At 40.2% G+C, this 13,130-nt stretch overlaps 1 protein-coding gene across 1 annotated transcript; it reads right to left on the bottom strand.

Moving 5' to 3' along the window:
• Positions 1-4,009: 4,009 nt before the first annotated feature.
• On the bottom strand, positions 4,010-6,726 carry LOC100067230 (keratin-associated protein 2-1). The gene has a single exon (XM_001497327.4). It carries the CDS (start codon positions 4,735-4,737, stop codon positions 4,351-4,353), a length of 387 nt encoding a protein of 128 aa, XP_001497377.1. The 5' UTR covers positions 4,738-6,726; the 3' UTR covers positions 4,010-4,350.
• Between the last annotated feature and the right edge of the window lie 6,404 nt (positions 6,727-13,130).

The following is a 13,130-nucleotide window of genomic DNA, read 5'->3' as shown; positions in this document are numbered from 1 at the left end:
GTTTGGCCATTGTAATGAGAACTTAGAGTGCTGGATTCACTTGCTGAGGCAACAATTCCAACATCACTGAAGGATGCTTTTCTTTCTTTGTGTCTGCTTTTTCCCTTGAAATGAATACTTGATGATTTGTATCATCAGAAACATTACTCATTGAGTAGCCAATCCTTCCCAACCGCGTCGTGTGACAAGTTGAAGTTTGAAGAATCCAGTGTCGCCATTGTCACACTTTCCTCTTGTTCACCATCCATGATTAAGCGTAAGACTCTAATGTTCATGAGGTTATGGGCCTGGTTTCTGATTGACCTTGAGATGAAGCAAGAATTTCCAAAAAACCAAAATGGCACATAAAAGGAGATGTGTACCAATTCTGCTGTGGAAAGAACAGCCCAGTGCGTCTGTAAAACAACATATTGCTTCACATAAACTTATTATTTATATGGAAATAAACACCCAGCCGATAAAGGGATATTGTTTAGAAACCTGAGTTGGCTGATAACTCATAGTAACTTATGAGATGCTTACTATGTAAGCAGTGCTATACTATAGTTTCTTATCACACAGTAACTACAAATTTTAGGAAGGCAAGACAAAGGCAGGGAAAGCAATTAAAGGGGAAGAACTTTGCATGGGATAATAAGGGCAAACTAAATGAGGATTTTATTCATATTGTACCTTTTTCATGCCCCTCCCTGAGCATAGTCTTAGAAATAAAATTGAAATTGGAGTATTTCTTGCTTTCTAGGTGTGACACAAGCACTTGTATTGAGTTTCTTCAAAACGTTGAAAATACTTATAAAAGAATCAATTATCTTTCTGTAGGAGTAGCTTTGGTTTATTGGCTGAGGGTTTTGATTGCATACGAAATGTGAAGGTGAGCTTCTGAAAGAGACAAGAGGAATTAATGAACTGATGGCTGATAAAATAGCTTTGTCTTTTTCACCCACAGCTCATAAAAGTGTGGGTATAGAAAATGAATTTATAGTTGGAAGGTAGGTTAAAAATAACATTGTCCAAGTATTGCTGATGGCCCTCAGACCAAATTTGTCTCCAAAGTGTGTTTTGTTTGGTGTGGTCATTTTTTGTACACTCTGTGGTCCACCATAGCTCTGATCCTTGAAGGCCTTTGAATTTGTGACCCATCATAATCCATCACAGTTTTGGGAAGGCCAGATTTGTGAAATGACTTCTCCAGGTTGTCCAGATAAAAGAGTGGCAGAGCTTTGCCAATACTGCAGGTTTTCTGTTGAGTATAAACACGGATGAGTGACCCCTGGTCTTTTTCCAATTTTGAGTCACTTCAGAATCATGAACATGGAGTAGTAGTTATCAAAAATTCGATGCCATCTAGTGAAATAAAATAAGAACTTGCTTGATTTATGGTTTCCATATTGTTATTTGGCTTAGAACATATACAGAGATCCAAATGTTAGCAATAGGAATACGTCTGTAAACTCACTGCTTTTGTTAACTAACTCAAGGACATGGTACTAAGAATCTTGTATTATAAACTCATAGACTGTTAGAATCTTTGCCGTTTGAAATCATGTCAGTAAGAAGGGAACATGCCACTATCGCCTGGACAGGATCTTAGTCACCTTAACACAGAGAAGCAACCTCAATATCCAACCCAGAGGTAGAGTTTCAGATAAGAGATGTTCAGACATGACATTCTGCATTTATTTTAACTATGTAGTTTCCAAAGAAAGAGGACCATAAGTCCTTTTCACAGCCCAGTCCTGATGTTAACTCTTTTGTGCAAAGCCTCGTTCTGCTTTGAGCCTATCAGAAACCATTTCATGTAATTTTACCTAAACTCCACCAATCCTCAAAATCCTATAAAAACCTTTTCTTCTCCTTCATGTCGTGAGATGCCCTGTGGTCCTATGCTGTGTGGTCTTTCCTGCTGTGGCACACTGATGGACCTAAGCTTGTTGGACAAGAGATGTGTCCCTGGTCTTTACCATGCGGGCTTTTTCAGTCACATTATTGGAATTCCAGACATCCTTCAGGATCATAATCACCAGAGTGGGAGCAAGCAATTGTTCACCATGGTGGTGATAAACGAAGGGATTTTTGTGGTTGGGTGGAAAAAGAATGTAGTGTTGATGACTTTTTGTTTTGGTGAAACATGCCTTCATCTTAATAGTTTTATGAGTTGTGTTTTGTTAGGAATTAGTTTGGCGGCCACTGGATGTTAGGAAAATTTTAAAATTCTGAAAACAGTATACACATTCCCTGTTCTCCAAGATGATCTTTAAAATATCCTCCAATCACAAGAGTCAGAGATGGGGACGGGGAAGATTGAGGGAGAGAGGGCAGGAGGAGGATGGGGAAGACAAGGCAGGATTCAGACCCCTCCTCCACCACCTAGCAATCATGTAGCTTAGAGCAAACACCAACGCCCTGCCAGCCCCAGTTCTCTCATCTGTAAAATGGGAAAAGTCTTCGTGCCTGGTGTTCTTTACAGGCCAGGTTTATCATAAAATCCGTACCAACGTGGAAGACAGAAGAGATGGATATCATCATTGATTGAAAAGAGAAAATATTTCAATTGAAAAGGACAGGAAAACTCTAGATGATCAGGGAGCTGGTGGGATTTATTTCTGGAATTTAAAATATAAATCTCTCTTCTAAGTGGCTTAGATCTCCATCTGCCTAACACCAGGGAGCACTAAGCCAGGTAATCTTTTGGAGTCTCTTACAGCTTTGAGTTGATTATCCCTTTGGCTGGTTCATGGTGAAAGGAAAAGTCTATCAGATGCATATATTAGCCCCAGCTCTTCTTCGCTCTTGATGCTAAACCTCTATCATAAATCCTCTGATCTAGACTCTTTCCTATGGACTCGAAGATCAACTTTTGAAGAGCCCTTTCATTCTGAGACAGCCTCGATGCGATGATGAATTCTTTTGTCTTCTTTATTATATCTATCAGGAAATCTGTTTCTGCAGGAAATGTGGACTATCCTGGGGAAATAAAACAACCACCTTCCGCTGAATCCTTTCCCACTCTCAATGACATGATATGTAATACATAGCACATCTTTCGAGCCTATTTTATACAGTGATGCTCCAATGTGCAACAAGGAATAGAAATAAATGGTCCTGGGTGCTTACTCTGTGCCGGGCACTTCACATACATAAAATCACTTAACTTTTCCAGCAAGCTACATTGATAAGTATTAATTTTCACATTTTGCAGATGAGGAAACCTGAGGGTCAGAGAAGTTAAGTTATACTGATGCAAAGTTTTGCTTTAAGTAAATATCTACCTTTTGGAATTCTTGTCATAAAGACAATTCCTTTCCAGTTTAGTTTGACTCAACACATAGAAATCAAGTACCAACTATATACCAGACACTGAGCTCAGTACTGGGAGCCAAGATAAATAAACTGTGGTCCCCTCGTTGGAGACAGAGAAATAGATAATCTCAATACAATGCCTTATGGGGAGGGATGTAAGCACAGGATGCTATTGGCACACGTTAAGGGCACCTAAACTACCTGTGTGTCTGTGTGTGTGTGTGGTGGAGGCGTTAGGACAAGAATCTTGGAAATGACTCAGAGTTAGGTAGGTGGAGAAGGTGGAGGGAAGGGGTAGTTAAGAGGATATTCCAGATAAATGGAAGAACAAGACAAAAGTAAAGACATATGGACCTGCATGGCATGTGAATTGCAGACACTGTGAGAAGTTCAGTTTTGCTTGAAGTGAAACTTACTGGGGAGCGTTGAGACATGAACCTGGAGATGTGGGCAAAGAACGTGCCACAGAGGACCTGGTGTGCACAGATTCCCTACCACGTGAGCAGTCTGAGCACCAGGCTGGCAGTCCTGTATCGTCTTCCAAGACTCGCACCAGGATTCCTAGCACCTCTCCCTTTCTCTCTTCTGTCTTCCTCATTCTCTCCATCTCTTCTACCTTCTTCCCCTTCACCTTTCTTCCTATTCATTGTCTGTTCATCTGTGTACACTAATAAACAGGCACTAATGAATGAGTCAGATAGCAGGAGGGTTGCAGGAAAATTAATTTATTGAAAACAAAAGAGCAGCACATTATTAAAGATGATGGGGAGGGTTTGAGTAGCGTCCGGATTTCAGGATGGGTTTGCGAAGTCCCCTCTGGGGACTTTTAAAGTTGGACTTACCATCCTTGGTGACTTCTGCTGACGGAGACACCTGGGAATTTGGTGGGGGTGGTGATAGACATCTGCTTGTGCATCATGCTATATCCACATGCAAGATGTAAAAATGACTACTGCCACCTTATGAAAAAAATCTTTTTTCTTTCAACTTGATTAAAATGCAGAATAGGTGATAGGCTCCAGCATGTCGTTCTGCGGGTACGGTGGGGTTTCAGCAGCGGGAGGTCCTGCAGACAGTGCGGCAGGGGGCCGGCTGGCAGAAGCGGGGCCGGCAGCAGGGGGACTGCACAGAGATGGGCTGGCAGCAGGTGGAGGCCCAGCAGCAGGGCCGGCAGACCACGGCCGTGCAGGACGTGGGGCAGCAGCTGATGGGGCGGCAGCAGCCCTCCTGCAGGGAGCAGGGGTCACAGCAGATGGGGCGGCGGCAGGGCTCGCAGATGGAGCGCGTGTAGCGGGGCACGCAGGTCACGGGGCGGCACACGGTGGTCTGGCAGGACACGGGGCGGCAGCAGCAGGGGTTGCGGCGGAAGCAGGGCTGGCAGCAGCCTCTCCCAAGGCTCAGGGAGGAGAAGGTGGAGCCACAGCAGGAGCCTGTCATGGTAGTGTCTGGGTCTGGGCTGGGTTGGGCTGGTGAGAGGAGTTGAGTGTTCTCAGGTGTGAATGTCTTCCTCCTGCTCTGGGCCCTTTATATACCCTGGCCTGGTGCTGATGACCCCCAGGACACATGGCCACTTCCTCGTTAATCTTCTGGCCAATTAAGTGAGAATTTAATAGTAGACGAATGGTGTTTTTGGTAATCCTTGACCTCATATGTATCCACACACTCACACCACAAATATTCATCATTTTCTCGTATTGTTTATTCTAACCAAATGTAAACATTGGATTTGATTCTGATGAATTTCCCTTTGAAATTTTCATGACTCATAAAAGACAAAAGAATGTGTTTTCTAAATTAGAATAGTATCTAATCACTTTGCCCTTTGGCCCTGAAGTTAGCATTTTGTTCCTTGACTTCAAAGACTCTCATAATTACCCCCAAACGGTGACTCGCCCTGTTTCCACCCCTGCTCATGGCAGTGACAGGTTAACAGCAGCACTCCAGTGCAGACCTACAGCCACCTTCCCAGATGTCTCCTTCCAAGACTCACTGGAAGACAGGTTTGTGGTTTTTCATATGAGAAGGAACCACATGGCACCTGGAGCCCGGCCACCCTGGTTTAGTCACTCTCCCCCAAAAGGGCCTGGGCTGTCCTGTGCTGGTTGTTGATGTCTTTCCATTCGCCTGGAATGACCTCCTCATCCTTCTAAGCCAAACTCCACTTCTGCCTTGATTGTAAAGCCCTCATCAAGGATGCATTGCAGTTTTTATCTTTGTAATTTATTTGGGGTTAGTCACTGCATGTGTGGGATCCAGGAAGGGACCGTCAGGGATATATAGGCCTGTCCCCTCATTTTAAGGAGAGATCGGGTGTGTTCAGCACAGTCACACAATGAGGCCACAGAATGAGGTCTGGGGTCCGGTGTCTTCGTTCCTCAGTAGCGGCCTCTGTGAGTTTTATGTTTATCAGTCTCGAGTAGTCCAGAGTCTTCAGACAGGACAGAGAAGGTCTCAAGCCTTAAAGTAAGTAGTATCATTCAAAGTGATCGAGAAGAGAATTAGGGCACTGTTTTACCCCAATGATAGGTGATCTGAGAGGGCCTCCGGACTTCCATGCTGCATCAGGCTGGGCACCAGAGCACAGGCTTCCCCTTGAGGATCAACCAAGGTGGCCAGATGGGGGCCCGCTCATTTCCCTGATGCCAGTCTCAAGGTGTAGTCTGGTTTCGCTTGGTAACTCATCGTGGCACTGTGAGATATTCGCTTGTATAAATCCTTTTCTCATTATTTATTTGTACCTTCACCCTATACATTACCTTTCAAGATGAGTTCCATAAATTCACTTCTTATTTATGAAGTAGATCTACATTTTCCTTTAAATTTGAAAAAAAAAAAAGAATCCTGTCCAGTGAACCCCACTGCACTACACGAAAAAAGGAGGGACAAGAGCTTGTAAGCCACCACTCAAATATTTTTTGTACATCATTTGTCCTAAAATTACCCTCTCAGGCTTTGGGGAGGGGGGCGCTTTTTGCTGTTGTCATGGGGGGTTAGTTCCATTTTTGCATTGATGATACCATGGAAGATATCACAGATGTGAATTATAACAAATTCATTCCCTCATTCCTCATGCCAAGATTCCCTCTTGTCTCCTTTCATAATAATAGTTGATGTTTTTCTGTACAGACTAAATAATTCTCTGAGATAATATGGCTAGAATTACATGCTTTATTCTAGGCAAAATTATATTATAATTTGGTATAAAGATAATGCTTTCTGATTTGTTTACAAATAGACTGTTTAGTTATGACCAATGTTCTGTGGACATTTTTGGCCTCAACAGTCCTTTGAACTACTGCCTGGTATCATAGTTTTACAAGGAATCTTATTTTCTTTTCTAACTAGGCTCTTACTGGAAGCTCACACTCCTTGTCCTCTAAAAACAGTTTATAATAGCTCCTTCTGGATGTATTGGGGGTTTTTTTTGTTGATGCTAGATATTAGCTGCCATTTCTTCCTCCTACTATGCAAAAACTTTAAGTTACCATTTATTGAGGATTTGGTATGTTCCAGGAACTATAATAGCCACTTTACCTGTCTTCTCTGATTAATCATCATCATAGTCAACTGAGGTAGGGATTGTTTTCTCCACTTTGTAGGTGAGGAATCTGAATATGAGGGTAACGAGTTTGCCTGAGGTCACACAGCTCTTAAACAGCAGAGTTTGGATTCAACTCAAGCATGTCCCACCCATAAACTTGTGCTTTAACAAATATGCTTACAAAAACGGCTGGGATTTTCCTCCAATTTTACATATATAGCTTCACTTTTTATTATCCTTGAGAGCTTAATTTTAGCTATAAACCTAGAGATTTATTAACCTATGTTCTCCAGGAAGTTTATTAAAATAAAACCAACCCAGCACAAACACTTGGGCGTTCTCCTGTTGTTATTTTATTTATGGAAAACTATCTGCAATCTTACTGCTTGGTGTATTAAGCTGGTTTCTCATTGTCACCACGGTTGAATTAGTCAGCTCTTGCTGTATAGCAAGCAACCACAAACTCTTAGAGCATACCATCACAAGTGTTTATTTCTTGGTCACATTTCTGCAGGTCAGTTGGGTCTTGACTCATTAAGGCTGGTCCTGGGTTCTGGCTAGGGGTTGGTTTGGGACTTCTTCCAAATTAGAGTTGCCAGATTTAGCGAATAAAAGTACAGATTCTCAGCTAAATTTGAATTTCAGAGAAACAGCAAATAAATCTTTAGTATAAGTATGTCTGAGCATGCACGGGGCATACTTATATTACAAATTTATTTGTTGTTGATCTGAAATTCCGACTTAATAAATATATTTTAGCTGGCAACTCTATTTCTGATGACACAAGCACACGGGAGCAATCCCAATCACGTGAACACATTTCAAATCTTTGCTTGGGTCGTGTCCTCTAACATGCCATTGTCCAGAGCAAGTCACATGGCGAAGTCTAAGTCACAGAGTGGAAGAGAGGGAGAGGGTACTTCTCCCAGAGGGCTGGGCGGCGGGGAGAGTCAGTATTAATGAAGAATGATCTAATCTATCAGAGCAGTGAATCAATTATTTTAATAATCTTTGTTGTGAAGCTTGGACAAAGACTTTTAGAAGTCAAATTCGATCATGTCTACTGGGTTCATTCATGTGGGTGACTTTTACCTTTTACTCCTCTTCCTCCTTCTCATCCTGGTCAACCAAAAAATGTCATTGATTATATAGGGACTGCTTGATTTCTCTATGAGAAATTCATGTTGTTAACCTCCTATTAGTTTATATTGATTTGCTGTTCAAAAGAAAAAAATAATCTCCTGAGAATAGCACTGATTTTATGAAAGTGGCTATTGATTTAATCAAATATTTCTTTAGAAATTGTATTCCATTACCTACTATAAGTAAAGATTAGGGGCCGGCCTGATGACGCAGCAGTTAAGTGCACACGTTCCGCTTTGACGGCCCAGGGTTCCCCACTTTGGTTCCCAAGTGTGGACATGGCACCACTTGTCAAGCCATGCTGTGGCAGGCATCCCACATATACAGTAGAGGAAGATGGGGGCAAGGATGTTAGCTCAGGGCCAGTCTTCATCGGCAAAAAGAGGAGGATTGGCAGCAGATGTTAGCTCAGGGCTAATCCTCCTCCTCAAAAAAAAAAAAAACAGTACAGATTATTCCAATGACTGACAGGTGAAATTTTCTCTTGGGAAAAATTAATTGAGAGACTTTAGCAATACAGATTCTAAGTTAACATGTAATCCCCCTTGACTCTCTCTCTATATATACATGGATTCTAGATACAATTTTTAAAGTAATAAATTTCTGAGGTTAAAAGAAAGAAAATAAGCCCTGCTCGCTCACTTGCTCGTCCCCGGCTTCCGAGCACAGCATGGCGGTCAAGACAACCAAGCGAGGTGATCCTCAAGAGTTAAGAAACATATTCCTGCAGTATGCCAGTACTGAGGTTGATGGAGAACATTACATGACCCCGGAAGATTTTGTCCAGCGCTATCTTGGACTGTATAATGATCCAAATAGCAATCCGAAGATTGTGCAGCTCTTAGCAGGAGTAGCCGATCAAACCAAGGATGGGTTGATCTCCTATCAAGAGTTTTTGGCATTTGAATCTGTTTTATGTGCTCCGGATTCCATGTTCATAGTGGCTTTCCAATTGTTTGACAAGAGTGGAAATGGAGAGGTGACATTTGAAAATGTCAAAGAAATTTTTGGACAGACTATTATTCATCATCATATCCCTTTTAACTGGGACTGTGAATTTATCCGACTACATTTTGGGCATAATCGGAAGAAGCATCTTAACTACACAGAGTTCACACAGTTTCTCCAGGAGCTACAATTGGAACATGCAAGACAAGCCTTTGCACTGAAAGACAAAAGCAAAAGTGGCCTGATTTCTGGTCTGGATTTCAGTGACATCATGGTTACCATTCGGTCTCACATGCTTACTCCCTTCGTGGAGGAGAACTTAGTTTCAGCAGCTGGAGGAAGCATCTCACACCAGGTTAGCTTGTCCTACTTCAATGCCTTTAACTCCTTACTGAATAACATGGAGCTTGTTCGTAAGATATATAGCACTCTAGCTGGCACAAGGAAAGATGTTGAAGTCACCAAGGAGGAATTCGCCCAGAGTGCCATACGCTATGGCCAAGTCACCCCACTAGAAATTGATATCCTATACCAGCTTGCAGACTTATATAATGCTACAGGGCACTTGACTTTGGCACATATTGAGAGAATAGCCCCACTGGCTGAGGGGGCCTTACCTTACAACCTGGCAGAACTTCAGAGACAGGTAGGAGGAGTCTCATAAATAGAATCACCTTCAAAAATGCTGAAATACTGTGTACATGGCAGTCTAAAGCTTCCGAATGCTATGAAAGTTAAAACTACTGTCCAAAAAATGACTTTACTTAGCTCAAAAATTACCTTTATAAGGAACCCTCATACACTGCTGGTGGGAATGCAAACTGGTGCAGCCACTGTGGAAAACAGTATGGAGATTCCTCAAAAAATTAAAAATAAAACTACCATATGATCCAGCCATCCCACTACTGGGTATTTATCCAAAGAGCTTGAAGTCAGCAATCCCAAAAGTCCTATGCACCCCAATGTTTATTGCAGCACTGTTTACAATAGCCAAGACATGGAAGCAACCTAAGTGTCCAGCAACAGACGAATGGATAAAGAAGTTGTGGTACATATATACAATGGAATACTACTCAGCTGCAAAACAGAGCAAAATCATTCCATTTGCAATAACATGGATGGACCTTGAGAGAATTATGTTAAGTGAAAAAAGCCAGCGAGAAAAGGATAATCTGTGTATGACTCCACTCATATGAGGAATTTAAAATTATGGACTAAGAACAGTTTAGTGGATGCCAGGGGAAAGGTGGGGTGGGGGGTGGGCACAAAGGGTGAAGTGGTGCACCTACAACATGACTGACAAACATTAATGTACAACTGAAATTTCACAAGATTGTAACCTATCAATAACTCAATAAAAAAAAAAATAAAGACAAAAAAAAAAAAGAAAGAAAGAAAATAAAAATCCCTACATACCGGAATGAAGAAGAAACTCAAGACCAGATTGTTCAGTCTGCGAAGTTGTGCGACAGATTCCTGTGTGCATGTCTGTCTCCGAACTTCTCCTTTTTTATAAGGACACCAGTCATATTGAATTAGGGCCCACGCTAAAGACCTCATTTTAACTTGATTACCTCTATAAGGACTGTGTCTACAAATAAGGCCACATTCTGAGGTACTGAGGACTTCAGCATGTGAATTTTGAGGAGACACAATTCAACCCATGATAGCAGTTATTCCAACTGACACTCATACCAGCCATAAATGAGATATCTTTTTTCTTCCCAGCTTCACTAATATTTGGTTTCATCAGTCTTAAATATTTGCCGGCCTGCTATATGTGAGTTCATTTCATTATTGTTTTAATTAGAATCCTATTTACTGGTGAGGTTGAACACATTTTCATAAACTTTTTGGCCCTTTTGGTTTCCTCCTTTGTAAATTTTCTTTTGTATTCTTTGCCCATTTACATTTTTTATGTCTTTTCTTACTGAATTTTAGGAATTGTTTGTATATTATGGATAATATTAATTCATCTGTTTTATATGCCACAAAAATCTCCTTCCAATTTATCACAGCATATTACAAACATTTTTAATTTTATTGAAATCAAATTTACCAATTTTTCCTTTGTGATTTTCCCTTTTTTGTGTCTTAAGATACCCTTACTACACTGAAGTCAAAAAGTTTTACTCTTATATATTCTTTTAATAGTTTTGAAAGTTCTTATTTAATGTAGATATTTGATCCATTTGGGTTTTTTTTTAATTTGGCAAGAAGGAACTGATTTTTTTCCATAGTGAATGCCACACCCAATGCCATTTATTCAATTTTCTACAATCTTTCCACTGTTTGTAATGCCTTCTTTCATAAATTCTAAGATTCCATATAAGTCTGAATCCGTTCCAGGACTGTCTATCATATTCCACCAATCTATTCGCGCATCACTCCACCAGTATCTCTCTGCCTCAGATATCGTAGCTTCATGATAGATTGCAATGTCTGATAGGAAAAATCTCTTCTACTTACCTTTTTCAACGTCCATTTGGCTTATCTTGGACCTTCTCTTTTCTATATGCTTTTTAGAAACAGGTTATCATATTCTGTTAGAAAAAGTCTAACTGGAATTTTGATCAGAATGGCACTGAATTTATTGATTCAACTAAGAAGAATTCACATATTTACAATGTTAGATCTTCCCAATAATAAACATGATGTTAATTCTTCATTTATATACAGATTCTCTGAGAACACTTTGAAATTTTCTTTATAAATATTGCACAATTTGCTTAGATTTATTTTGAAGCAGTTTATAATATTTGTACCTATTATGAATGAGATTGTCCTTTCTATTAAATTGGAAATTTTCAATTGACTATTGCAGGTTATAAGAATGTTTTCGGTTTTTTGTTTGTTGATATTCTGTACAGTGATGCTTCTAAACTCTCTTTTTAGCACAAGTTTGTAGATTTTCCTGGATTTCCTATGTTGACAATAGTATTGTCTACAAATATCAACACTTTTGGTTTTTTTCTATAACATTTTTATTCTTATCAGATTGCATTGGCTAGGACTTTAAACACAACAATGAATGACGGAAGTGATATTAGTCATCCTAGTCTTATCTTGACTTTAATGAGAATACATCTAAAGTTTACTAACACTTATGTTTGCTGTGAAGTTTTGATAAATAGCATTTATCAGGATAAAATGGTTCACTTTTAGTCCTAATGTGCTTAGAGTGTTAAAAATAGTGAATGACTATTGTGATGGTTGATTTCATGTGTCAAACTAACAGGGCCATGGGGTGCCTAGACATGTGGTTGAAATTTATTCCAGATGTGTCTGTGATTGTTTCTGGATGAAATTAACATCTGACTCCTAGACTGAGCAGAGCAGACGGGCCTCTGTAATGTGGGTAGACCTCATCCAATCAACTGAAGATCTGAATAGATCAAAAAGGCTGAGTAGGAGGGAGCTCCTCCTGCCCAGCTGCTTTGACGTCAGTCTTTTCCTGCCTTCAGACTCCAGCTGAAACATAAGCTCTTCTTGGGTCTTAAGCCTGCTGGCTTTTGGACTGGCACTTACACCATTAACTCTCCTGGGTCTCCGGCTTGCTGATTGCAGATCTTGGGACTTCTCAGTCTCTATAATCGTGTGAGCCAATTCTTTATAATAACCCTTTTTCTCTCTCTCTCTATGTGTGTGTGTGTGTGTGTGTGTGTGTCTGTGTCTATATCTCCTGTTGGTTCTGCTTCTCTGGAGAACTCTAATACAGCTGAATTATTTTTTGCAGCTATTGTTGTGATCATATAGTTTTTCTCCTTTAATATACTAGCATCATAAAGTTCATTTGAGTATTTTCTAATTTTGAAGCATTTCTGAGTTTCTAGGACAAACTCTAGCTGGTTCTAATACGTTGTTCCTTGTATATATTGCTAAATTTCACTTACTAATATTTATTGGATTTTTGCATCTATGATCTCCAATACTATAGGCTGATAATTTTCCTTTATCACACTGTCCTTGTCTGGTTTTGATATTATGGTGAGACTAGCCTCATAAAAATGAGTTGGGAAGCTTTTCCTTTTTTTCTATTCTAGTTTGAATGGGAGAGAACCTCATTTAATGTTTAGTAAACTTACTTCTAAATCAATATAGGTGGTATTCTTAATATCAATATATATGGCGAGTAAATTTTGGATTATAGATTTAGTTTCTTTAATAGTTTTTGATTTATTTATGTTTTGTGTATCTT

This window comes from Equus caballus, chromosome 11 (assembly GCF_041296265.1).
Source record: "Equus caballus isolate H_3958 breed thoroughbred chromosome 11, TB-T2T, whole genome shotgun sequence".
Lineage (NCBI taxonomy): Eukaryota > Metazoa > Chordata > Mammalia > Perissodactyla > Equidae > Equus > Equus caballus.
Note: the sequence above shows the minus strand (reverse complement) of the source record. Positions and strands in the feature narration are given on the sequence as shown.